The 27,592-nt window shown below is 38.2% G+C and overlaps 2 protein-coding genes across 8 annotated transcripts in view; one reads left to right on the top strand and one right to left on the bottom strand.

Annotated features, from left to right (window-relative positions):
* Nucleotides 1-27,592, bottom strand: part of MAGI2 (membrane associated guanylate kinase, WW and PDZ domain containing 2) — a 1,312,004-nt gene that overhangs the window by 1,162,157 nt on the left and 122,255 nt on the right. The gene's annotated exons all lie outside the window — the stretch shown is intronic.
* Nucleotides 24,802-26,998, top strand: LOC148758363 (serine/threonine-protein kinase MARK2-like). Its single transcript, XM_088798073.1, has one exon. The coding sequence runs from the start codon at nt 25,034-25,036 to the stop codon at nt 26,711-26,713; it is 1,680 nt and encodes a 559-aa protein (XP_088654199.1). The 5' UTR covers nt 24,802-25,033; the 3' UTR covers nt 26,714-26,998.

Below are 27,592 nucleotides of genomic sequence, written 5' to 3'. Positions count from 1 at the left end.
GAGCTATAGGTCACAGAAAAGAAAGAATGTTACTTATACTAAATGCAAATTACATGGCATGGACTCTGTAAAGTCCTTTACATTCACATGAATCCTCACAATTACCCTGTGTGGTGAATATTATGGTTCTCATTTTATGGATGAGGAAATTAAGGCTCACAGAAGTTAAATAACTTGCCTGAGGCTTGTAGGTAGTTAGTAGCAGAGCTGGCTCCAGGAGTTTATGTTCTTTCTACTATAACAAATTACACTTCTACGTAAATGTAGGGAAAAGATTATAGTTTTTAGAATGATTTCTAATTATCCCTCATATATATTGTCAAAAACTGAGGTGGAAAATTGGAATCAGAGTACATATAAGCATTGACTGTTCAATAAAACATAATCCATAAATGTAAGCCACGCATGTGATTAAAAAAATTAGTAATCACATTAAAAAGTAAAAAGATACAGGTGAAAATAATATCAATAATATGTATTTCATCTTACATATTAAAATCATCATTTCAACACATAATCAGTATAAAAATTTCAGTGAGATACTTGGCAATGTTTTTCACACTGACTCTTGGAAATCCAGTGTAGATTTTACATTCACAGCCCCTACAATTCAGAATAGCCACATTTCAAGTGCTCCAAAGCCACACGCAACTGGTGGCTCCTGATTGGACCGCACAGGTATACACTAATCTCCAAGAGGCCTAATTACTACCTCATCTTTGTCCCTTGGCATGACACTTCTTGGAGAGTCATGTGTCCTCACTGACTCCACCTCCTTTGCATTGCTTCAGTCATTGAAATGAGCCTGGTTTCAACTACCAGTATTCCAATACAGTGTGGATCAGATGACAAATTATCTTCTCTTTTTCTAATTCCCCAGTGCGTGTTTTATTTAACCTCTCTGCTGCATCTCTGACCACTATTGATTATTCCCTCCTGCCTTACAGCTTGTGTCCCTGAGTTTCTGTGAATTCACTCCTAACTGGTTCTCCTCTGACATCTTTAGTTCATCACTTTGATCCTACCCAGCCCTCGCTCCTTCCATAAAAACATCAGTCCACAGCCCTCTTTTCACTCTCTTCCTTTTTGGGGGATCGTTAAGCCATACACAGCTTCAACTGTCATCTATACATTGAGGCTACCTAAACCGAACCCCACCTACAGCTTCATCATGAAATCAGACCTGTATGTTCAGTTACCAAAAGGTCATTTTCACACACATTTAAAATATCATTTATAAAATCACACACACTCACACCACTTCCTTCTGATCATCAGCAGGTTGAGGGAACATTTTTTTTCCCCCTCAAAAAAAATGTATGTAGTTGCTGGTTAAGTAAATTATATTTTATTTGTCAAATTGAAGGAATTAAGAGAAGGAAATCCATAAAAAATAAAACGTTACATAAGTTTTTTGTTTGTTTGTTTGTTTTATAGAGTGAAATTCCTTTGGTGGAACTGTATCTATTTCAAAGTGAAATAATGGCCACCCTCTTGAATTGTGTAATGTCTAACTGTCATTTTGACTGCTATCAGTAGTGCTACTATCCAAGGAATGCGGCCATAGATTCTGAATAAATAACCATACTTATCAATTTTTACTCAGACACAATATATTAGTCATGTGTTATAAACTGCAAAGCAAAGAAAACAAAAATGCCGGAGTATTTATGGATTCCATTGTAATATACATTAATTTTCAGACTTCTTTAGTACAATGAGTACTTTTGCAAAGGAAACAAATGTCATTTTTCACATGACACTGAAAGAATAATTAAACAAATTTGCTTAGTTTCTCTCTTTTTCCAGTAAGTTTTCGTTCCATCATTAACTCCACTTGCTGTCTGTCCCAACTCAAACATGCCACTACTCCCTGTATACAAATGTGAACAGCAGTCCCCCTACCCTTAAATACATGCAAATATGTTTCTTTGATTAGGAGCTGCTTTTGGCAGCCTCTCGGTTTTTTGCAATTTTACCCTCTCAAATTTACTCTCTAAAAAGATTCCCCAAAGCCAGTCTTGAGTCTATTTCTATTTCTATATCTTCCATCAGTCTCTGATTTTTGAGGCTAAGTTCGAAACATTTATTCAACTTTTTTTCTGGCTTTCCTACACTTGACCATCCACCCTCAGTTTTATACACAGACACGTTTGGGATGGCTGCCACCATCTAAGGGGAACACTAACGCCTATGAATGCTTTTGTAAGTATAGTGTCATTGTAATGCAATAAACAGCCTTCAGTTTTCATGACATAGCTATGCTTTAGACACTTGCTTTTCATGCTAATTGTCTTCCAATACTCATTTCCCATTCTTCTGTAATAGAATCCTGAACAATGTGCTCAGCTAAAAGGCTCTCAGCCTTACCTGCACAGCTGGGTATGGTTGCGTAACTAGGTCGGAACAATGACATACAAGCAGGAATATGCATGTGCCCATGGGAAATTCTCCTTGAAAGGGGGAGGCTAATACATACAGTCTTGAATGGTGACACAATAGCTGGAAATCTAATAATCATCTCAACCTTTAAATTTGGAACCCCTAAGCTGAGAAGGGCAAAGCAGAAAATATGAGCCATGATAACACTTATGGAATCGTCATAGGAGCCCTAGAAAACTTACCTACAAACAACTTTTATGTAAGGGAGAAATAAACCTCTATGACATTGAAGCTATTTTTATTTCTTTTTCTTGTTGAACGCAGTCAAAATTAAACTTAATGTGTATACAAGCCAAGAAACATTTCCTGGAACCCAGAGGTGCCACGTTTTAAGCACATAAATATAATTGGCCCATGTTTTCCAGGAAGATTAACAATCATATTCTCAAGACCTAAAATTTAGATTTGTTACTGCAGGCAGAAGGAATAGGGCCTTGGGGAGAGAGGGGGGAGGAAAGGAAGAAAGATGTGAAGGGAGAGAAAGGAAGGAGGAGATGAGATCATTCTTACAAAAAGGTGCAACTACCGGACTGGCCAGAACTAGATTTTAGTGACCTAGGACACCATCTTACACCTCAAGGTGAACTTTAGCTAACTGTAATGGATTATAATTCTATTAGCATTGCAGGCAGGGAATAATCTCCACTCCTGTGTAGCCATGACAGTTACAAGGGCCAAATAAGAACAAGGGAATCCTACCTTCCAACGGGAAGGAGTGGCCAGTGAGGACCTGCCTGGGGAACACCACCCCTAACTCTTGAATATTTCACATCCTCGTTCTAATAAAATCCTGAGCCTCTTTGTTCTTCAGGGCAGTTGCTCTTCTCCTGCCCACTCCCACCATTCTGGGACTGTACTCTCTCCCTTTCTTTTATTAAGTCCACCATTTGCTTGGCTTTGTTTGCTTGGCTTATTCAGTGTGTCCTTGAATTCTTTCCTGTGGTGACACCAAGAACCCATTCTCTGGTAGCATTTACATGTTAAATAATAACAATTCAGTTCACAGAACAAGTGTGGGGATAATATCTATTTTTAAATGGCAGCAGTTTTTGCAAAGATCTTTAGGAATCTGACTTGGCTGAATTGCTTTATCTATTTTTAATTTTTAAAATATTAAAAACATGCAGGGCAAATAGTGTACAGTCATATATTGAGGACTCCTTACACACCATAAAATAAGAAACTATGTATACCAAAGCCAAAGTTCCTGATAGAGTCAGGTAATGAGTTACCATAAACCCACAGTCTTCAAAATTAAAGAAAACCCACTAAATATGCTTTCCTGTGGCTTTTAAAGTTCTCACAACAAAAGCTGCTTTGAAACATGCTGGGAGAAAGACTGAAATACCATACATGTAACCTGTTCAGAATTTCACACTGTGGGCAGATTACCAACTGCCGTGGGTATATTTTCTGGGTGTCATTATTGAAACTTGATCATTACATGGACATAATTTGGATAATGATATGCAATACTTACATTTGCATTACTAAAGCTAGTCACTTATTTGCAGTAAGTGAGATGTTCCACATTTAATTAAACACTCAGTGCTGTTAATAAGTGAAAATGGATTTACATTTTAAAAAATACATTTGAGTTTCATTCATCTTTCATTTCATAGCAAGAACCTAATTTCAGAGTTTGACCACCAAGGCATTAGTCATTAAAAGGATATTACAAAAATAAATGTGACGTGAATATGTTAACATTCTTTTATGTCTTATCATTGTTTAATATTCAATCTTTAGATGTAGCCATATATCCATATTCCTTAAAGGTGAAAGATGAGGTTGTCTAACATTCAATAAAGATTGCTGATTCCCTCAAAGTAGGTCCAACCACACTTATTTTCAAGTGGAACTCATTGGAAAATAGTATCTACTGAAGAAAGGCAAAATAAGAGAAAGAGGCAGTGCTTGCATATAGCACACCTTCAGTGAGAAAGCAAAGGAGTTTTTGCACCTACAAATTTGTTTGCTCTCAATTAAGATCCTGGCTACCATGGTGATTATATAATAGGAACATGTACCAAATTAGCTAGATCGCTTATTAGTTCTCCTTTTTTGGAGAATGTACTTAGAGACAGGGGAAAGGTGATATAACTGAAAACACACAAGAACAGTGAAATACATTAGTGAACTCACAGGAAAATAAAATCCCCAGAGAAATAATATTTACTGAATGTCTACTATGTACTAGCCATTGGACTAGGTGATGACCTACCTTTATCTTTTAAATCATTATTGCCAATCATATGCCAAATTAACTATACCAATGGAGACTCACTTTATTTTCTCAGGTGGTTTTAAGGTGGTTACTTATTTTATCCACCTGAGAGTCATATTTCAGTCCAACTCTTTGATGAGAGAGTAGTGGGATAAGACCATGAATTTCCCAAACAGTGGAGATAAGAAGATGAAGACATCTGTAGGTGGGACTAGACTACCTAAAATATTTTTAGCTCACAGTCCTTTGGTAATTTATTTTCAATGCTCTGTCTTCCTCACAATAGCACAAATAAGTGGTTGGTTTAAATCATTGTTATTTAGAGAACAAAGACCTTTGGGATTATTCAATCCACAGGTTTTAAATTTTGCAGATAATTAAACTAAGGCAGAGGGAGATCACAATAATCACATAATTGTTTGTGGCAGAGATGAGAGCAATAACCAGCTTTCATTTTCCCTCTTGCGAATACCTGATGTGTCAGTTGTCACCTAGAAATACTGATCTGTTGACCTTATATCTTCAGAGTGACAGTGTAGCAGTACTCAAGAGTTCAGACTCTAAAGCCAGACTGTCGGGGTCCAAATCCTAGTATTACCACTTATGAGCTGTGTAACCTTGGGCAAGTTACTTAAACTGTCCCTATAGCAAGTATCCCATTTCACTGGGCCCAATAATAGTATCTACCTTATGGGAATTGTGTAGATTAAATAAAGTATATTTGTTGAACACTTGAAATTGTACTTTACGTGTTACCAATTAGTATTTTAAATGTCTGCCTTCATTCATATGCACAACAAAAAATTGAACTCCCACTACGTATTTAGTATTGAGGATCCAAGAATAAAAAAAATAGTCACATCCTCCCCCCGAACCCCCAATGAGCTTACAGTCCAGTAGGAGATAAAAATTAGTAATCAGACACTCAGCATGATATTTCATGAAAGGGAGGTAAAGAAGGCTGCTACACTATCTAGGAGAAATAACCCACATTTGGGACTCCAGGAGCAAATTCCTACAGAAAGTTCCTAGAAGTGTGAGCAGTTTGGTGTGGGATGCAGGAGCAAAGTGTAGTCGAGGGAAGCAGTAGGTGCAAATGCCCAGCTGAAATGAACGTGGTGCTGCAAAGGCTGGCTGTGGAGTGTGAGAGTAGAACTAGGAGAGACAAGAGTGGTAAGTAGAGTGGAGAAAAGAGTTTAGAAGCCACATTAAAGAGTTTAAAATATTCACAAAGAAATGGGGAGTCCCTGAATGATTTAAGCTGAGAATTGACATGATTGGATTTGCATTCTAGAAAACTCACTTTGGCAATGAAGTGGATAAGATGGACTCAAGGGAACTCAGGAGCCCATTGATACAGCTTCAGGTGAGAAGCGATGAACGAGCTCAATAGCTTGAAGGTTTATGGGAGCCCTGTTTTCTAATGGAGCATCCACGATGATCCCTGGAGAGCTAGGGGTTAACTGGGGCCAACCTAAGCCTCCTTTAGTAAAGAGAACTCTGCTCAATACAACAATGTGATCAGTTTTAAACACAGGAACAGCATATCTGGTCTCCTTGAGATGTTTTGGAAAAGCCAGAGAAAAAGCATCTGGAGGCAGATACTGTGGGGTTAAATTTTGCCTCCACTACTCCTTCAAGTCTGTTATTTGGGGAAAATCCTTTTACGGCAAAGCATTATTATTATTTTTTAAATGTATAAAACTGGGATAAGAGTACCTACCTCATAGTGTTAAATAAGACAATATATGTAAATATTTTAATAACTGTGCCTGGTATATATTAAGCACTGTTTCAATTTTTTAAATAGTTTTCAGGAAGCCAAATTTCCAAAGCAATGATCCTCATTTTTAAAGTCATTGAAAACCTTAGTAGTTTCAAGTTACAAGTTTACTAGCCCTTCAGGGTATAAAAAATTCCTTCTCCGTACACAGGGACATAAATGAAAGAAATGCCAATCTATATAACTCTTATAAAACAAGATAATTTCCATTTTTCAGTCTTTACACACTAGTCTATCAAAACTCCTTAAATATTTGTTTGTGTCTAAGGAATAGCTTGGTCTTTAATAGGAGAGTCAAAGAATTAAACCGATTTTTATTCCTTTTTTCTCTTCCCAATTACAAAACAAAGATTAACATGTTAATCTTCAGCAAATTCAGATGTTAACCATTCTCACTATCTCCAATGACCTGCAGTAGAATTCTACCCATCCATCACCCTTGACCAGAGATATTTCCACAACAGACCGAAAACCATGTGACTATCTGATCTTTGACCACTACCACTAAACACAAAATGTGTGGTATTATAATCTTCCCTTTGCTCATGCATGCAATGTCCTTCTTAAAAGTCTCTGAAACTTCTATAGAAATTGTCGAGAAAAAAGTTTTTTTGAACATTACCCTAGGAAACCAGCCCTACTTTTCTCAGAATTTCCAAAATGATAATAATTAAAGACAGAGTACATATTATTATAAACCCAACAGATGTGTCAGTCACTGAGCTCATAAGCATGAGAAATGGAGAGAAATAAGAGTGGCTGTTGCCTTCAAGTAGTCCATATTCTACTGTAGGAAGCAGCATTTAATACAATGGGAAAACTGCTACAGCAGCAGAATGCACCAAACAATGTGAGAAAACAAATAAAATATTATTAATTCTGTCTAGAGGGGGTATTGAAATACTCATAAACAAAGTCAATTTTGAACAGGCATTTCAGTTTTAAAAATGTATTTAAGCGTGTGTGGTTTGTGTATGTGAATGAATAAAAGGAATATGCATTCACAGGGAAGGCATCATTCACACAAAAGCATTTCTGTTTAAAAGCCATTAAAGACTGTGTTTTGGAGAAAACACTAGCTATCTAGTACTACCACCAACACCACCCTTATCACTGTTTTGAAAATTCCACAACATACTAATTTATCAACAATGAGTGCTGGGGAGTTGGGGAGTTGCTCACTTCAGCTCATATTGAGCATTTGACAACCTCCCCTGACTGTTACTCCCTTCAATTGTAAAATCCCCTCAAATAATCACTGATGAGGATATATAACTTCAAATGTTCAAACACACAGAAAAACACATACACATTTGGAATTCAGTTTTTAAAAAGTTGGAATTCTCATAACATACAGAACTTTAACAAGACACTGAAACCAAGCTTGTGCCTTTCTTCAAAGAGGATGAACCCATTATATAGACCAAAAGGAACAAAGAAGTATTGATCTTAATGAAGCATTGCTTCTAGATTTTTATATATGAAGTTTGGGTGGTGAGCTCTAAAGATTCTCAAATAATCATTATCTTTGTTGTTATAGTCATAAACGCCCAGCCTCTTAAGAAAAACTGGAAAATACAGACTTCTACAGGATTTTAACTTAGCTCAAGTTACACTATTAGATTAATAGATTTTATTTTAGGCTATTTCCCTCTATGGTTGAAAATATGTAATAAAAGAATATAAATAAATAAGCCTATGTTTTAAAGTTTTTAAACTTCATTAATTGCTATGTGCTATCTCATAACAGAAGGAAAATATTTTCAAGAAACCTACGAAAGGTATACTCCCATAAGCATAAATTATGCTGTAGTGTTAATATGCCTTGGAAACCCTCTACTAAAAATAATAGTCAACCAGAGCAAACTGAGCTCAGGGTCAGTGATACATTTTCAGATTATTATACATCCTGATTTCTTTAATTACAAAAAATTACAGGGCCACTTTTAAAAGCAAAGACTCCCGTGACATCATAACACAACTAATAATGAAATGGAGCAGCTGGGGATTAAGCTGCTGTGACAGATAATAAAACCTAATGGCGGCTCCCTCGTGAGCAAGTCCTCCTGTAGGTGCTGTGATGATGAGACACAGGAACTTAACAATTCCGGGAGCCCACTGAATTTACACTCACGTGCCAAACTTCCAACAGGAGTGAAAAGAACATGTTTGCACTCTAAACCCACGATCAATCATGAGTTGAGAGTCTTTCCTTTGCACATTGTCAGAAGTTTGAAGTAGATAAAACTGTGAAAGGACGATCACTTGGCATGATATTACAAAACATTGTAGACCCTGGAGCCCTGCTGACTCGGTATGAATCTGGCCTGTCCTCTTCCTAGCTGTGTGACCTGGGCAGATTATTGACCAGCTGCAGGCCTCAGGTTTCCTGTCTGCATTTTTCCTGGGAAAAATGAGTACCTGCCTCAAAAATAGTGGCGAAGATGAACATTTAGAGAGTTCCTAGACTTGTGGCAAATAGCATAATGTGTTTTGTATTAGTATTAGGAGTATTTAGAAAAGAATATGAGTGTGGGTAGTGTGCTTTTAGAAGTATTTCTCTTAGAAATATTTTCTCACAGAGTGTTTTTGTGAGAAATGCTTAATAGAGACAGAAGATGCTGTGATTTTGAAGATACACTGTGAGATTTTTCGGAATTTATGGAACTCTCAGGACACATAGATTCCACTCAGACATCTAGTCTCTCTTTTCTTTTCATCTGACAAATGAAAACACTGACACTTTAAGAACAAGTTATGACCTACCTAGGAACACTGGCAATTGTATATATAGCAAAGCACAATAATGACCCAATTATGGTCACATAACAATACAAAGCCAAACCATGACTATCAGATTCACTTAAAAAGTTCAAAATCGTAGAGCATTCACAGATGGTACCAAGAAGATTCACCATGGATGATGTCTCCTACACACACACACACACACACACACACACACACACACACACATTTTTCATTATATAATTAAAACAACACATTCTTTACATACAATTTACAAACTACCGTTCAAGTGCAGAGAGAAAGAAGTAATGATCAATGGAAATGTGGTCCAGTCCAAAATATCCACGGACACATTTGGTCCATGATTCATTAAAAAATAACAAAATTTAACTTCCAAATGTCCACGGACGTTTTGGACAGGACTAAATGTCCTGCAAGGGAAATAATTTATAAACCAGAAAGATCGACTGTTAATATTTGGTATATTTCCTTCCAATCATTTTTGTATGAGTATTTAGTGTTAGAAAATTGAAAAGAAGTTTTTGAATTTTGTATTTAAACCTGTATGAAAATATTTACTTATATCATTAAATGTGTTAAAAGTTATCATTTCAATGATTAAACAGTATGAAATATTTTAATTTATGTAATTAACCCTCCTCTGAGACATTTAAACTACAGTTTCAAAATTTTGGTATTTAAACCAATACTATGATCAATATAAATGTGTAACTTGTGCACATCTCTATTTAAATTTCTGTAAACTGACTATATGGAAATAATGGTTCAAAAATTGTGAAGATGCTTTAAAGGTTCTTAATGTACATTGTTCAATTGTATTCCAATAATATCCTGGTCATGAGTGTATTAAAGTTGCTATTTTGATACAAATTTACAATCACCAATTATTATTATTTTAAGAAAATATTTTTCCAGTATTATGGGCAAGTTATAACTTCTACATTATTAATAATCAAATAAATGCAAATTAAATCAATGAAGTTGAATACTCTTTTTCATAGGTCTCACACAGTTTAAGTTTCCTTGATTCAATTTCAGTAAAGTACCTGTGCCATGCTTGTCTTTCCTGTCATATTAAGTAATCCCTTCCAGTCCACGGACCCATGACTATCAGTGACCCAGCCTTAGTTCCATCAATGATCAGAACTATCTTTGTCACCCTCTTTAGACTGATACAAAAGAAACACAAATGGGAAAATATTGATAGCCGCCCATTCTCTGCTACTAATATCAGAGGAGGGAAAGAAGACTACATGTGAGATTAAAGACAAGGTCAAAAGAAATAGCCAATAAAATTAAAGACACAGTAATTACACTAAAGCAAAGTAGCATCAAGTGCACATTTATATTCACAGAAGCAGTAATCATTAATTTTTCTCTGTTGCATACGAGTTTTACTATAAGTGATCAGTAGATATTTACTAAATAAATCTTAAAGTGGAACGCAAACAGAGAGCCCAGGCTGCCTATGCCTTTAGAATTGCTATGAATTTTCAGCCAGAATTTAGAATTTTCTGTTTGAATACAGAGAGCTTAGCTCCCTTCTTTTCCTGAGTATCTTTCTCACACGTGAATCTTCCAAGTTGGCATGTAACTTCTATCTGCTCATAATTATTTCTTTCTCTACGAAGGGTAAAAGCAGAAGTCCAATTGGCTGGACCACCCCTTCTCAAACTGTGGTTCACAGACCAGCATCATTAGCATCATCTAGGAACTTGTACAAATACAAATTCTCAGGTCCCACTCAGAGCTACTGAATCAGAAAGTCTGGGAGTGTTGCCTAGCGATCTGTACTTCTAAAAAACGTCAAGGTGATTTTGGTGCCTGCCAAGGTTTGAGAACCACTGACACAATCTGGGGCTATACGCTCTCTAATGTATGTAACATAAAATAACACACACACACACACACACACACACACACACACACACACACACGAGAGCGCGCACAAGCTTAGAACATGGTATTTCCTTTGATCCACACAAGTAGTCCACGAGGTAGGTACTGTTAGCCTTCCCATAGTGGCTCAGACAGATTTGGTCGCACAGTTTAATCCATTATCTAGGGTTAACCCATCATCTGACTTGCAAAGAAGGTACAGAGAAGAAACTTACATTTCTAGGATCACCATTGCATCCCTATGCAGATCAATGTTCCCCATTTTAAAAAGGTGACCATGCATTTAAAAAATTTAAATTCACAACTCAGTTACTTTATAGTTCTTGCTTTTTCATATTGCAAAATAACTGCTTTTTATAGAAAAAAATTATAGCATTTCAGTAAATAACTTGTTTTATCACTTTAGAATATACTTAGAATTACAATTCTTTTGGTACATAACTTTTGGCCACAGTTACTTTTTTTAAATGTATGTATATAATATTCCAATATTGCTAAGGCAAAGTGAAACAATAAAAATATTACATCACTCCAATAACTAGTATAATATTGAGTCCTCAGAATACTATTTTGTCATTCAGTTTGTCTGTATAAGCAAAAAATAAAATAAAAACATTATGTACAATTCCTTAGTATGGTCGCTGTTGATCATGAGGCGTCTGGAGGAAGCTGTCCTTTCCATTTTGACTGCATAATGTTCACATTAGTTGCTACATACGGACTCAGTGTCAGTTTCAATACCTGCGCAATAATTATGATAATATTAGTTTCTTGTTCTCCTTGACAAAGCCATTTTTAGACACTGTCAACCAAATCCTCTGGGCTCCATGGAGACGTGTGCTACATAAATACAAAGCATTATTTTTACTCTTTTCACATTATTGTGGAGATTATTAAATGGAGGAGCAATGTATTAAATATTAATAGCTTTTATACAGTGAAAGCCATTTTACACCTTAGTTGACAATACACCAAATTGAAAACTGAGATATAAAGTAATCTCTCACTTAATTGTACTGAGTTCTCACCCAGTCATTGTACAGATAGAAGCCTCTCTTTTTAGAAGTCCAATGCGCTATCCATTGCACTACAGAGCCAGAGCCTTTCTTTTTAACAGACCAAACTTATGCACAGATCTAAAGCTGCTAAATTTGGGATTGATTACAAAAATACCAAAAGCTAATGAAACACCACCCTGATAGGTGGGCTTTTCTGAATTACCCAAGGATAGATTATATTAAAAGCCAGACCACTGTCCAAATAAGAAGAAAGGAAACTAAACTTGCCATGAAGAATGACCAAACACCTCTTTCCTCACTTTTGAGGCACATTTGCGGCACATCAGCAACATATCACCTGCAGCCAACTGCTCTTTAAAAGTGAGTCACCTTAGAGTGAGGATTAGTTTCTTGGTTGATGTCAATCTCTTTGTGGCTTTTTGTAAATGGCTGTAGGTAGACAACATGTGTATGGGTGTTGAAGAAAGCTTTTTGGACCACGCCCTTCACTTACCAGCTGTATTAATTTGGGTGAGGTTCTTGATTTCTATGAGTCTCAGTTTCTCATGCATGAAGTGGGAATTATATTTGCTTTAAAAGATTGTTGTGAGCTTTAAATTATACATAGTACATATAATGATGCATATTAAAAATAAAACAATAATTTTAGCAGAATACCTAGTACATAGTAAACATGCAGTAAAGACTAGTATTAGTAAAACATTTTCTTAATTCAAATGCATCATAAGTATATATTTCAAATAAATTTCTTAAGCTTACTTCTACCTTATTTAATTTGATGATGTCATTTAGACATTCCTTTGTGCCAATCTACTCTGAGGTAAATAGGATTTTGATATTAATTTATACTTTATTTTTCAATTATACTGAGTATTTGTTTTGTTTTCTATTAAGAGCTACCACTCATACAAACTGGGAAGGGTTTGGCAGTGGGTTTAGAAGATGTGAATGCATATACTTGTCCCTGATGGCATTTCGGAATAAAAGATAATCCACTCATTAGAAATTACTATTTGTCCCCCTTTCTAGCCTTTGACAGAGAAAATTGAGAGCTACTGCCATTTAAAGGCTTTGTTGTCCAACAAAAATCATTTACATCCCCAAGGTATTGTTAATAATTCTATAATAGAATAGCATAGAATACAAATAAGAAACAAGGTAAGGTTCACCAATGTATAAATAATTTTATTCCTATATGCATTTTTATGTATTACATGCATTGTTTTGGGGAAAATTGACAACCTCAGACATTAGTAATATTTAGAAATTTGAGTTTAAATGACAATGGAAGCACTTCATATCATGTTTACATAAAACACCAATGTACAGATTTGGGGATATATAGTTACATGAGGACTCCATGTATTAACCTACTTTACATAGATTACTTCCAACATATTGACTCTTACATATAGATCAGTATATTAAGGGTTTATGGACCAGAATGATCAAAATGTTTGCTTCAGAATATTCAAAATCATGATGAATGAATATGCAAGAAAATTATTGTAGTATAATTGTTCGTCTCACAATGTTTGAGTTATGGAACTGCACATTCTACCTATCATGCAGGGTGGCCTGTGGGGTCTCAGCTCCCGCTCCCCACATAAGAACGCAGGACATGGTGAGGCCAAAAAGGAACACCCACAGAGCCATAGATAGGGGAGTCATACCACTATAGTCTCACTGGCGGCTGGGTTGGAGACACAGGAAGCAGGAGCCACACTGTTCGCAACCCTCACTGCACCGCTTGCAGGCTCAGCCACCATCTTCTTGCTAGCCCCTCATTTTGCTGCTAGCGTAGCCACAGCCGTTATATTAGTGGCCAATGGCTCACTGGTTACAGCTGACAGCCAACCAGCCACAGCTGATGGCCATCCAATCACAGTTAATGGCCATTTACTACCTGAGCCAGCACCTTTCTATGTGAGGCCGAGAGCCTGGAAACTGCTCTCTGAGACTCTGTCCCCACACTACCATGTGGACGCCCTTCTAGAGCTGTCCAGTTCCATTTCTATGTGATTAAGGTGCCTTCTGTACAGGACTCTCTTTGGGAAGGTCTAGTAATGAAAATAGGTGTCATTTTTGAGCACTTTTTATGTGTCAGGGATTTTGTTAAGCTTAGCACATGGTATTTCCTTTGATCCTCACAAGCAGTCTATGAGGTAGGTACTGTTATTCCCATTGTGGCTCAGACAGATTTGGTTGCACAATCAGACCTCCAAGGGTTGGTTTGTGCAGTCAAGTTCTAATGCAAACATTTCAGGTGATAAAAAAAAAGCTCACCACTATAAAAAGTAAAGATTTAATTGTTGGTAATGTGGTTTTCATAAAAGTGAGATACAATCCTGTGCTCTATCACTGTCATCCTATGGTTTTGAACTCTAGAATTGTGCAGACAATTATAATAAACTAAACTATCTCCTTTTTCTCTGGTAACCCTTCAAACACTTAGTAGGTAGACAGCATATTCTACTTACTTCTTCAGGCAAACTACTCCCAATTTCTTTTAATAGTTTTGCAGCTCTTGATTTCAAGACCATTCATCAGCCTCCCCTTTTCTGAGTGAACGTCAGATATTTGATGAGCCTCTTAAATATAGAGTTGTAAACAATCACAGGATCCTGGGTAGAGCTTAATAAGTGTAGAGTACATCAGAAGTATTACATAATCATTTTTTTGGAGACACCATTCATGTTTCTGAAACCAGATTCACTTTATTGATTCTGGCCATGAATCATATCCACATGTCTCCTAAAATTATAAAATTTCCTTTATAAGCCTTTGAATATTGATATGATGATACCCAGTGTATTTTGGGGAAGATCATTATAAATTTTAAGATAATCTATATTTTCATTCAATTAATATTAATACTTGTATCAGAAACTACTAATAAATCAGAATTAAGCCCCACATATCCAGTTCACCCGTTGTGACTGAGAATATAGGTTATGCAGCTGTACTTCCTAGGGCCAAAGCCCTACTCATTCATTTACTAGCTGTTTGACTCTGGACAAGCTACTTTAGCTCCATGTGCCTCAGTTTCCTCATCTATAAATGGAAAGAGTTGCACCTACCTCATAAAATCATTAGGAAGATTAAATAAATAAATTATTTTATTTTGCAAAATGTTCAAAATAATGTTCAACAGATAGTTGCTACTTATTATTTCTCATATAGATTTGAAATCATCCATAAATCAGGGCATGATACATAAGGAGCTTTCTTTTAGCAGAGCTAAAAACCATTTCCAATAGATTGAAATCCCTATGACAACACTAACCATTGCCTGATGGTTATATAAAAGTCTCAATAAGTATCATACAAAATATTAACGCCTACCTGATTAGACAACACTGTAACTCCTATTTTGTATTACATCTCACTGAGATTGGTGCTCATTAAGAGATATCAATACCCTCTGCCTGACCAGAAAATATTCTATTCCTCTCTTCTCTTTATGTTACTGATACACTATGCTACCCATAGCTTCCAATCCCATAGATTCCAATGCAGGTATATATCTTCTTGATGTACAGATACACTTCTCTGCCCTTTTTACTTCTTTTGGACAAATACAATTCTGATCTGTCCTCTGGTTAGATCCAAAGGGCTTTCCTTTGGAGGCATATATAGCTTGACTTCCAAACCACAGTGAAAATAAAATAAGATGCATTGTTGCCCTATATTTCTCTCCAGTTACATATTAATCAGGTTGTTGTCTCATATTACAAAGTCTACAACTATGAAACTACTCTACTGTGAATATTTATTTTGTTTGATATCATACTTTTGGATTCTAGTAGTCTCTCAAGCTTCAGTATCTCTTCCTCACAAAACCTATATTTAAAAGTAACAAATGAACTAACAAAATAAACAAACTCATAGATACAGACAACAGAATGGTGGTTTCCACAGGGGAAAGAGTGTAGGCGGAGGGCAAAGTTGGTGAAGGGTATCAAATATATGGTAACAGAAGGAAACTAGACTTCAGGTGGTGAGCACACAATACAGTATACAGAAGTTCAATTACACATAATGTTGTACACTTTCAAATTGTATAATGCTATTAACCAATGTTACTCCAATACATTAAACAGTAATAATAAAAAGTTTTAAATAGTTTTATAATTATAATTTTATTCTACTTTTTAAGCAGTTCATTAGAAATATTACCAATATTTCCAAGTTCCTCATAATTGGCACTCCAGTCCAGTGTTCAAGGAGCGTCACATAATAAAAATCATTCTGTGTAAGCTCACTTACACTGTGGGACTCGCAAAGGCAGTTTTTAGAACTCGGTGTCAGAGGGAACATAAACTCAACTGAATCTCTGATCGGGATTCTGCTTTACCTAATTTTAAAGAAATGAAGAAAAGTCCTTTTATTCTTACAAATGGGACTATCCTTTCTTTCTTTTGGAAAAACTGGGGCTACAAGTAGATTTGGAATCATTGAAATGTTTTCCACTTTAAATATGAAATATTTTAAACAAAGAAATGTACAATTTGAGAATCATATAATACAGATTATTACACAATGCATATTATTTCTCTGAGTTAATAAATAAGAATCTTAAAACATGATACTCAAATCCATTTAAATTATTTATGTAGGTATAAAGGTAATTTTATTGGATGCTCAAATAATTCATTAGCCAGAGTCACTTTCAAAATATTTTCACTCAATACAAAATTATAAAAGATAATGAAGTTAAAATGTACCAACATCAATTAATTAAATAATAGCAATAACACTAACAGCTCAATTGGAGGAAAACAACTGGCTTTTTATTAAAAAAAATAGCAGCAAGTCAATATCATCTTCTAAGAATTTTTAAGTAATCGACTTTAATTTTTTTTTAACATAAATACTTTTCTAGTATCCTCCGAGTGGTAAATTTTTCCATTTGGGGGTAGGAGAAAAGAAATTAAATAATTTAGAATTAAAGATGATATTATGTTAGTGAATAATGAAACACATTTGCTATTCAATTACTTCCATCTACCATCTCTTTCAACCATACATAAATCTCATCAAGACTTTCGAGAGTCAACTATGACATTGCACAGAGGTAAGGATTTGGAGTTAAGAGACTAGGATTCATATTCTGGTTCTGCCATTTACTTCTTATGTAACTTTAATACCCCATTTCCTTATCCATAAAACATAGCCAACATTACCAACCTCACTGGAGTGTGAATATTACATAAGATAATAGATACCCAAGTGTCAGGCACAATACTTATATACTGATAAATGTCATTGGACATGGTTAAGAATCACAAAATAAATGGACATTTCAGTGCCCAATAGGCTGGAAAATATTATTTTCAATTTTAATTATGCTTAATTCAGGACTTTTTCATATATTGTCTCTCACAATTTTTTACATAGAACAATGCTTTCAAATGATAACTTTATTTTTGTCAAGTGATACTCTAATGCCATAGTTGGCATTATGCACTTCTTTTATATCTCATCAAACATTTAGCTTTATGTTAAGTATCTAAGATGTTCAATAAATACTATGACACATCTAGGAAAATATACAAAAATCAACATAAAATGAAAAAATACAAAATTAGGATTTGAAATGAATGGTGAGAAAAATTTGAAAAGGGAGAAGAATTTTAAATTCTTTGTTGAACCTATATGTCCTTGGCTAGTTTCTTAATAGTAGGACAATTGTACCTCTGTTTTCTGGTTGTGAAAAATGACCCCAGGTACTTGAGTAAAATTTAATGGAGAAACAGAAACAAAAAAATTAAAAGTAACAGTATAAAAAAATGTTAATTTTACAGGATACCTCTTCTCCCAAGGCCTGACTTTCTGATCCACAATACATTTTGAGGCATTTCTTTAACATAATCACCCATCACAAAATCAATACAAAACTATATATATATATATATATATATATATATATATATATATATATATATACTGTTCTCATAGAGAAAGCTACTCTCTAAAAGTGGAGTATGTTTTTCCGGTTTGAGCTCCATTTATCTTCAGCCTGGGACTGAAGATTTCTAAGACAAATATTCCACAAATAAGGAAGTCCAGAGTAAATTCATTTAGATTTGAGTTATTTTCAGATGGAGACATAGCTATTTACATTCCATTCTATAAGGTAGGTCTGAATCTTATACAACAATCTGTTGCATGGACAAGAATTTACTGGCAGACCGTATAGCAGAATATCCAATGATTTTTTTGGAAACAAATGTCACGATGGCTCCAAAGACTGACTCAAATGGTCTAGAAATAGATGATCTTCTTCAATTCTTAATTCAGTATATGAACCAAAAACTGCAACCTGGGTAGGAAGACCTCATGGGTGAGCCAATAAATGATATGGTAAATGTTTCCCTCAATTAATTTCCCCCACCACTTTCACTGTGAGATTTATAGAGGTTACAATTAGGGACTTGCCTCAAGGACTGGAGAATCTACTCCTCCTGACTCTAGTTCTTCAGATGCACTGTTTTTAGGTTTTCTCCCGAAAAAATCAGAGAGTCACTGTTGCTGACTTTGTGTCACGATAAATCTTGAGGACAGCATAGTCTTACTTAGCCATGGGTCAGACCAAGATGCCCAGGAATAGCTAAACTGGTTGTTAAAATACTGAGATAGTCCCATGCCAGCTGATAAATAGATAAATAGATTCTCTTGCTCTCTCCACAATTCAGTCACCACAAAAGTAACATCTAGTACTGCATGAGGCCTTGGCTGTGTACTGTTACAGGTTGTTAAACAATATGAATGTTCCTCTGAGCCAGGCCATCAGATGACACTCCAATAAATCACACCGATGTATGCCCAGGGACCACACTTTGTATTTTTTAAAAAAACTATGGTATCATTTTTTGAAAGAGTAATATCACATTACAATATCTGCCTGCAGCCATATTACTCCTGAAATTTTAGAGAGATTAATTGAAAATTTTCAACACAGCAGATTTAAAACTGACAACCACATTAAGACTTATAACTGGGAAACTGGAATGATGACATAGTCTGGCCTCAAGAATCATTAAATTCTAGTACTCTTTCCATCTTTATACTTGAAAGTATAATTCAATTATGTATGTGTGACATGTGTAATTACAGAACAGTGACATCATAAGAATGGTGGCAAAGAGGTGGTCTTCTTGAGTTCTCCTCCAGAACTTACCACAAATTGAACATCTATAACCCATCAAAGGACTCTCTGCTCATCACACAACAGGTAAGAGACTTGTACGAGGATTACTTGAAGGTGGGCAAACTGGGCGAGCAGGGGAAGAGGGAAGGGAGTGGAGTGGAGATGAGGGTGCATCCGTGGCTGCAGAGATGGAGGGGGTCTCAGGACAGAACAGAGACCACAAAAGCCAGGAGGTGGGCTCTTTCCCCGAATCCCACAGCTGATCTCTCCCACCGAGAGAGCAGCATATCCAGAGTTTGAGGCAGTAACCTTAGCTGAGACTTCCAGCTGGCCCTAGGTCATACAAATGAAGTAAACACGATACCTGGCCCTCTCCCCCAACTCTCCGAATCCTATCCCTGCCCTTCCAGAGACTCAAGCTGGCCCCTGAACTGAGGAGAAGTGTCAGATTACAGAGGAGCAGTAGTGCTCAGGATCTGGAAGACTCGGTTTGCAGCTGCTGTGACCCAGGGAAGAGCCTAAGAAGAGTGTGACACTGCTGGGCTGGGAGAGAGAAGACACCTCTAGCCCCAGCCACCACCTTTTATGGCCTGCCTAGGGCAGAGCAATTACAAATGCAGAGACACACCCAGGGATCAGCAGTAGGTGGTAGAGGCAGCTCTGGGCTTTCAGCAGCTTAGAAATCTCACACCCTCCACACACCCCCAAAGGAAGAAGTACGCTAAGACTCAGGTGACCTGGGCACAGGGCTGGCTGTGGTGCTCTCAGTGCGCATATGTGCAGGTGAGAGCAGATACTGCACTGACTTTGTAAAAACTAACAACCACACCCCATAGCCCCACTCATCTAGAACTGCAGTGCCCGGGTCACTCTGGGCACCAGGTGACCAGCTCTGTCTGCACAAGATGCAGGGGACTCTTTGGTACAGCAGAGGACAATCTGGAGATTACTTGGTGGTTGAAGCCAAGACTGGAACTGCTTTTTCGTTTCTTTTTTTGTATTTTTTATATTTTTGCCTGTGTCGAGTGTGGGTTATTAGTTGTTTTTATATGTGAATGTATTTGTTTTTTTCTTTATTGTTGTTATTGTTGTTGTCGTGCTTGGTGATTTGCTTTGTTCTGAAATTGTCCTACACCAGGGCACAGCCCAAGAGGCACAAGATTCAACATACCCAGAGGCCAAATACAGACAAACCAGAGTATTACTGGATGTGATGTACGAGTAACAAAGCCAGAGGGAATTCTCTACAGGCACAAGAGGCCCTAGTGGCCAAGCCTCATTTGAGTGGTCAACCCTCAAACAGCCGATCACCCATTGTGGGCAGAGTCAATTCTCACAACTAGTTAGCCTAGTAGTCAATCCCACCTACTGACAAGCCAAAAGCAATTAAAGCTCATCTTTAACTGGAGAATACATACAAAACAAGGGTCACCTTTGGAGCACACACACAGGAGAATAGGGAAGTGGCGCAAGTCAAATATAAAGGACACATACTACATAAGATCACCCAGCAAAGACCAAGAATCCTAGGGGATCTACCTAATACTCGAAGCAAACACAGAGAGTCAGCCAGAATGAGGAAACAAAGAAACATGTCCCAAATAAAAGAAAAGAAGAAACCTCCAGAAATGGAACCAAATGAAATAGAGGTAACCAACATATCACAGACAGAGTTCAGAACACTGATGATAAGAATGTTTAAGGAACTTAGTGACAAAATAAAGGATAGAGAAATCATAATGAACAACCAGTTAGAACTAAAGAATAAAATAACTGAAATAAAGAACACACTTGAAGGAATTACCAGCAGGTTAGATGAAGCAGAGTATTGAATCAGCGACTTAGAAGACAAGTTAGCAGAGATCATCCAAATGGAACAACAAAAAGAAAAAAGAACAGAAAACAATGAAAATGGTTTAAGAGACCTCTGGGATAACATGAAGCTCAATAACATGCGCATCATAGGAATACCAGCAGGTGAAGAGAGGAAGCAAGGGATCGTGAACATATTTGAAGTAATAATGTCCGAAAACTTCCCTAACCTGGTGAAGAAAACCGACATACAAGCCCAGAAAGTGCAGAGAGTTCCAACCAGGGTAAACCGAAACAGGTCCACACCAAGACACATTATAGTTAAAAGGGCAAAGGTTAAAGACAAAGAGAGAATCCTAAAAGCAGCAAGAGAAAGACAGCGGGTTACATACAAGAGAACTCCTATAAGACTATCAAATGACTTTCCTACAGAAACTTTGCTGGCCAGAAGGAAGTGGCAGAGATACTCAAAATGAGGAAAAACAAAGGCCTACAACCTAGATTGCGATATGCAGCAAGGCTATCATTTAAAATTGAAGGAGAGATAAAGCGCTTCCCAGAAAAGCATAAGCTAAAGAATTCATTACCACCAATACAGCAGTGCAGGAAATGTTAAAAGGGCTTCTGTAAACAGAAGAAAGATGAAAAACATCTAACCAATGAAGTACAGAAATACAAATAACTAAATGGCAATAACTATGTACCTACCATGAATCGCTTTAAATGTAAAAGGATTAAACACTCCAATCAAAAGACATAGGGTGGCTGAGTGGATAAGAAAACAAGACCCTTGCATATGCTGTATACAAGAGACTCACCTTTGATGAAAAGACACACAGGCTGAAAGTGAAGGGATGGAGTAAGATATTTCATGCAAATGAAAATGAGAAAAAAGCTGGAGTAACAACCCTTATATCTTACAAAATAGACTTTAAAATGAAGAATATATTAAAAGACAAAGATGGGCACTACATAATAATAAAGGGATTGATCCAACAATAGGCCATAACCCTAGTAAACATCTATGCACCCAACATAGGAGCACCTAAATATAAAAAAAAAAAAAACAGATATTGACTGACAAAGACAGAGATCAACAGTAACACTATCATAGTAGGGGACTTCAACACACCACTGACAACAAGGGACGGGTGCTCCAGGCGGAAAACAAATATGGAACCAGCAGCCTTAAATGACACATTTGATCAGTTGGATTTAATCAATATTTAAGGAGCATTTCACCCCAAAGCTGCAGAATACACAGCGCACATGGAACATTTTCCAAGATAGACCACATGTTAGGTCACAAAACAAATCTCAATAAATTTAAGAAAATTGAAATCATACCACACTGCTATGAAATTAGAAATCAACTACAGGAAAAAAACTGGAAGACACACAAATACATGGAGGCTGAATAACATGTTACTAAATAATGAATGGGTCAACAATGTGATCAATGAAGAAATCAAAAGATATCTCGAGACAAATGAAAATGAAAACACAATGACCCCAAATCTATGGGATGTAGGGAAAGCAGTCCTAAGAGGGAAATTCATAGCAATGCGGGCCTACTGAAACAAACAAGAAATGTCACAAATCAACAGTTTATTCTTACATTTAAGGTATCTGGACAAAGAACAGCAAAATAAGCTCAAAGGGAGTACACGGAGGGAGATAATAAAGATCAGAGCGGAAATAAATGAATTAAAGACCAAAATAGCAATAGAAAAGATCAATGAATCTAAGAGCCGGGTTTTCAAGAAGATAAAATTGACAAACCTTTAGACAAACTCATCAAAACAAAGAGAGGACCCAAATGGATAAAACCAGAAATGAAAGAGGAGAAGTGCCAACAAACACCATAGAAATACAAAAAAAATTAAGAAATTACTATGAGCAACTATATGTCAACAAATTAATCAATCTGGAAGAAATGGACAATTTTCTGGAAGCACACAACCTTCCAATAACAGACAAAAGGAGGCTTTACAGTTGTAAGTTACTCTGCTTTCAGGAACCATGTTAGGTGTCCAATTTGGTACCTTTGCAGGTATCTATTAGAACAGAAGAATTTCTCAGAATATCTCAGTATCGATGAGTGTCCCTATAAATCCTGAGTGTGTGGGGACATGGGGAGGGGCATTCTGTAGGACCCAAAACACCGCCGCTAATATCCAAAGGTTCACGACAGATCAAAGACAAAGGAAGAGGTGCATCAGAGTTCACTAATGGAAAGGTAATGGCGTCTGGGAGCTGGTGAGGAAGACAAACTTGAATGTATGAATTTTAAGAACAAAAACACACGTGAAATAAATATGGCACAAATAAGTTATCCAAATGCATTGAATTATAATAATTCCAAGATGTTTCTTTCATTCCATTTTGTGTGCTGCTAAGGGAGAAAGATTGGAGGTATAGTCCGAAAGACTTAATGGTTTAGTTTTAAAACATTTCAGCTATGTCTGGAGCTTCAGTACAGTGGATCAGGCAGAGCTTAAAGAAAAAAAGTATCTCTTCAAGAAAACTGAGATCAGATCCAATATATCACTAAATATTCACGATTTTCCCATGATTTGAAGTAGATTATTTTAAACTGTCACAAAAGTTGACAACAAATCTGTTCTAAACAATGTATCGAACATTGACATGTGGTAATTTACTAATTAGAGAAAAATAGGCAACACTTACTTCTGGAATTGTGAAACTGAAATTGTGCAAACAATTAACTGGATTGAATCAATAGTGAAAATTGGTAGACTTCGTGTCCCTAGCATTATTTCAATCTGATTCCCCTGAGCCCAGCCAATTTTATGCCTATGAAGTAGCCACTTTTGGAAACAAATTCACTTTTAACAAGGTTGCATTTATTTAAAAACAAAACAAACAAATAAACAGAAAAACTGAAGGTATCCAAAATGAATACACACCTGAAAGTACTTTCTGAGGCAACTACTCTAAGCTGCGGTATTAATAAACACAAGGTGGTTTTAAAGAATAATTGCTTGTGGATACATTTTAAATGATCATTTTACATAAAAACTTACTTTATTATACACCCAAGTAGTGCTTCTCAAAGGGCAGCAGGATTTCTTGGCTGAGGGAGTGGAAACAAATCATCTTAGGGGCTTTTCAAAATGCAACACTATCCACCCCTGGAAAAACATTCTAATACACTTTTTTTTTTCTTTTTTCTTTTTAAAGCATCCTACAGACTTTAAATTCTAATAAAGTAAATATCAGTCTTTAATATCCCACATAAACAAAAATTTCTTCGGGGTCCCCCTTTTTTCTCAGAGTAAAGAGGTCTTGAAACCCAAAATTGAGAAAACCACTGTAGTTTATCCTTAGCCACATATGGTCAGTTTCTGGCTCTGAGCTCATAAAGCACCAGTGTGATGAAATTACCCATAGCTGCTATATAAGGCCCTGGCTGAGCTGAGCTTTTTGTCCGTTATAGCCCAGGAAGCTGATTTGTGGTGACCTGTTGGACTTGGACGTTTTAGCTGGTTTTCTCCCCGTTTTATTTTTTCCCTTCCCTCTTGTTTCCTTGGTCTCATTTTTTAGTTAGTGTTATTACTTAGTATTGTTAGTACAGTTATTACATTTAGTCCGTGTAGTTAGCATAGTTATTGTTTATTAGCCCCTCCCCCCACCCCCACCCCCCGTTTTATTTTTTCCCTTCCCTCTTCTTTCCTTGGTCCCTTTTTTTAGTTAGTATTATTAGTTAGTATTGTTAGTACAGTTATTACATTTAGTCAGTGTAGTTGGCATAGTTATTGTTTATTAGCATTGTTAGTACTATTGATAGTATATTTAGTCAGCACAGTTGGTATAGTTATTATTATTAGCAGCGTAGTTAGTACAGTTGTTTGTGAGCACAGTTGGAGAGCATCGCTAGTATCGTCAGTGAGTGTAGCTAGGGGGTCACCATGTCACGTGAGTTTACAGACATCCCTGTTGACCAGGAGCCCCCCAGTGCCCATTACGAGCTCATTGGATCCATCGGCGAGGGCACCTTTGCCAACGTAGTGGTGGCCATGCACGTTCTCACGCAGACGAAGGTGGCTGTGAAAATCATCAAACAACGGGTCTCTGACAAAACGCGCAGCTCTCTCCTGCAAGAAGTCCGCTGCATGGCAGACTTGCAGCATCCTAACATCATCCAGCTATTCCACGTGATCAGCTGGGCGGAATCCCTCTATTTGGTCATGGAGTTCGTGCCCGGAGGGGACCTGCTGGACTACCTCCGTGCCCACGGCCGCATGTCGGAGGACATGGCCCGCGGCATCTTCCGGCAGCTGGTGTCAGCAGTGCACTACTGCCACGAGAAGGGCGTTGCTCACCGGGACCTGAAGCCAGAAAACGTGCTGCTAGACGCTCGGATGAATGCCACACTAGCAGACTTTGGACTTGGCGCATCCTCCAACATCCATCAACGCAGCACGTTTTGTGGCACTCTCTTATATACGGCCCCAGAACTGTTCCTGAGCGAAACGTATGACAGTTGTGCCTCGGACATCTGGAGCCTGGGAGTGCTGCTGTATGAGACGCTGACGGACACCGTCCCTTTCCATGCGACGAGCTGGCCAGAGCTGATGATGAAGATAGCCAGAGGGCGGTATGTGGTGCCAAGCTACCTGTCCATTCACGTGGCAAACCTCCTCCAAACACTGCTGAACCTCAACCCTGAGCAGAGAGACGATCTGAAGGCCATCATGCCAGATCCCTGGCTGAACATGGGCCAAGAGGAAGAACTGAAGCCGTATGTTGAGCCACCCAGTGATGACATAGACACCTGGGTCATAGAAGAAATGGTGAACCTGGGCTTTTGCTATGAAGACATCAAGGACACTCTGTCTAACAAAACAGGCAATAACATCCTGGCCACATACCGCATTTTACACAGAAAAAACTTAAAATTCCAGACTCGAACCATCAAAGTGAAGCCCTTCCATCCCCCTGAGTTCCAGAGCCGCAGCCCCTCCCCAGCCCAGGAGGTTCAATCCGAGCGGTCCGTTTGCCAGCAGGCAGAGCAGCAGCCTATGGCCCACGAGCCGGGGCAGAAGGCCCAAGAGTCTGCCGGTCCTACATACATCCAGGAGTACAGCGTAACCATTCCTGAGTCCAGGACCACCCCACCTCCATCCAGCCCAGGATCCAAGACCGCCATTCCTGAGCCCAGCCGGGAGTCTAGGAACGCCACCCCTGAGCCCTCCCCTCCCAAGCACTGCTGGGGCTCCAGGACTGCCACTCCTGAGCCCAGCCGGGGATCCAGGACCGCCACTCCGGAGCACAGCCAGAGCTCCAGGAACGCCACTGCCAAGCAAAGATCAGGCTCCACGACCGCTGTTCCTGAGCACAGACCAGGTTCCAGAACCGCCACTCCCGATCTCAGCCCTGTTTCCAGCACCATCCTTAGCCCAGCCCCCCAATGTCACCCTGGGGACTCTCTCTCCATCCACAGCACCAGCAGCAGCAGTGGAAACACAGAAAACATCAAGCCGAGCCGGCGGCAGGTGGTTAGGGGGTGCTTGAACTTCTTACGAAAACTGTTCTGTCTGCCTCCAAAGAAGGGGTGCTGCAGACGCAGTCAAGTAAAGCCCCTATAGACTTTTGACAGCAAACGCGGGGCTAGAACAAGACTCCGGGGAGGTCAAGCCTGGCTCCCTGCATTTTAAAGGCTGAAATAGATGAAACTGAGGTTCAGGGAGCCTGACCACGTGGTGGGGGAGATCGGCCAGAGGCTGGATGCAAACTGCGGGTTGCAGCAGTACAAGAAATACACATGGTGTGTCCAAGGAGCTGTGGGAGAGAGGACTTGGGCCAGCAGACAACGGAGATGTGACCAGCGCCATGGTGTTCTCCGCATGGGATTCCTGGCCAGGGTATCTGGCATCGCCATGGCATCCAGTATCGCCGGGGCCTTCAGAAGGACCTCCTTGGAGGACGTCCTGGAGCTCCCTGGGAGACAGGAGGAGGGACCACCATTGCTGCAGGTCCACCACTTCGGCCCCCAGCTGGGTGAAACTTCAGAGACTGGACGGTTTTTCCTGGGGCCCTTCTTCCCTCCCCTGCTCTGTGGGGAGGGGATGGTTCTTATTAAAGTCCTTGGTTTTCCAAACCTTTCAATAAATGTCTTGCTTCAGAAAGATGTATTGGGTACTCTCGTTTTGTATCCTCCAGTATGAGGAGCGTGTAGTGATGTAATACTTGGACTTAACTGGCACAACTCTGCACCTTTGCATGTTGTACCCTCTTGGTCTTCTGTTCCCTTGGCTTTGAACCCTCAGCTCCCTTGTCCATTCCTCCTTTGTGGCAGGATGGTGTTACTTGCTCACACAACATACATGCTGCCTTTTTCCTGTGGATACTAAATTGGAAGGAATCACAGCTGGTCCAAGCCAGTTATGGCAACCAGTCCCCTCTCCCGACCCCCTGCTAGTGATTGGATGAGGCAAGGACTCATGACCCAGTTTTGGCTAATGAGG

Source organism: Rhinolophus sinicus, chromosome 4, assembly GCF_057876585.1.
Source record: "Rhinolophus sinicus isolate RSI-liver-muscle chromosome 4, RSI-T2T, whole genome shotgun sequence".
NCBI lineage: Eukaryota > Metazoa > Chordata > Mammalia > Chiroptera > Rhinolophidae > Rhinolophus > Rhinolophus sinicus.
This window is presented reverse-complemented; position numbering and strand designations above follow the sequence as displayed.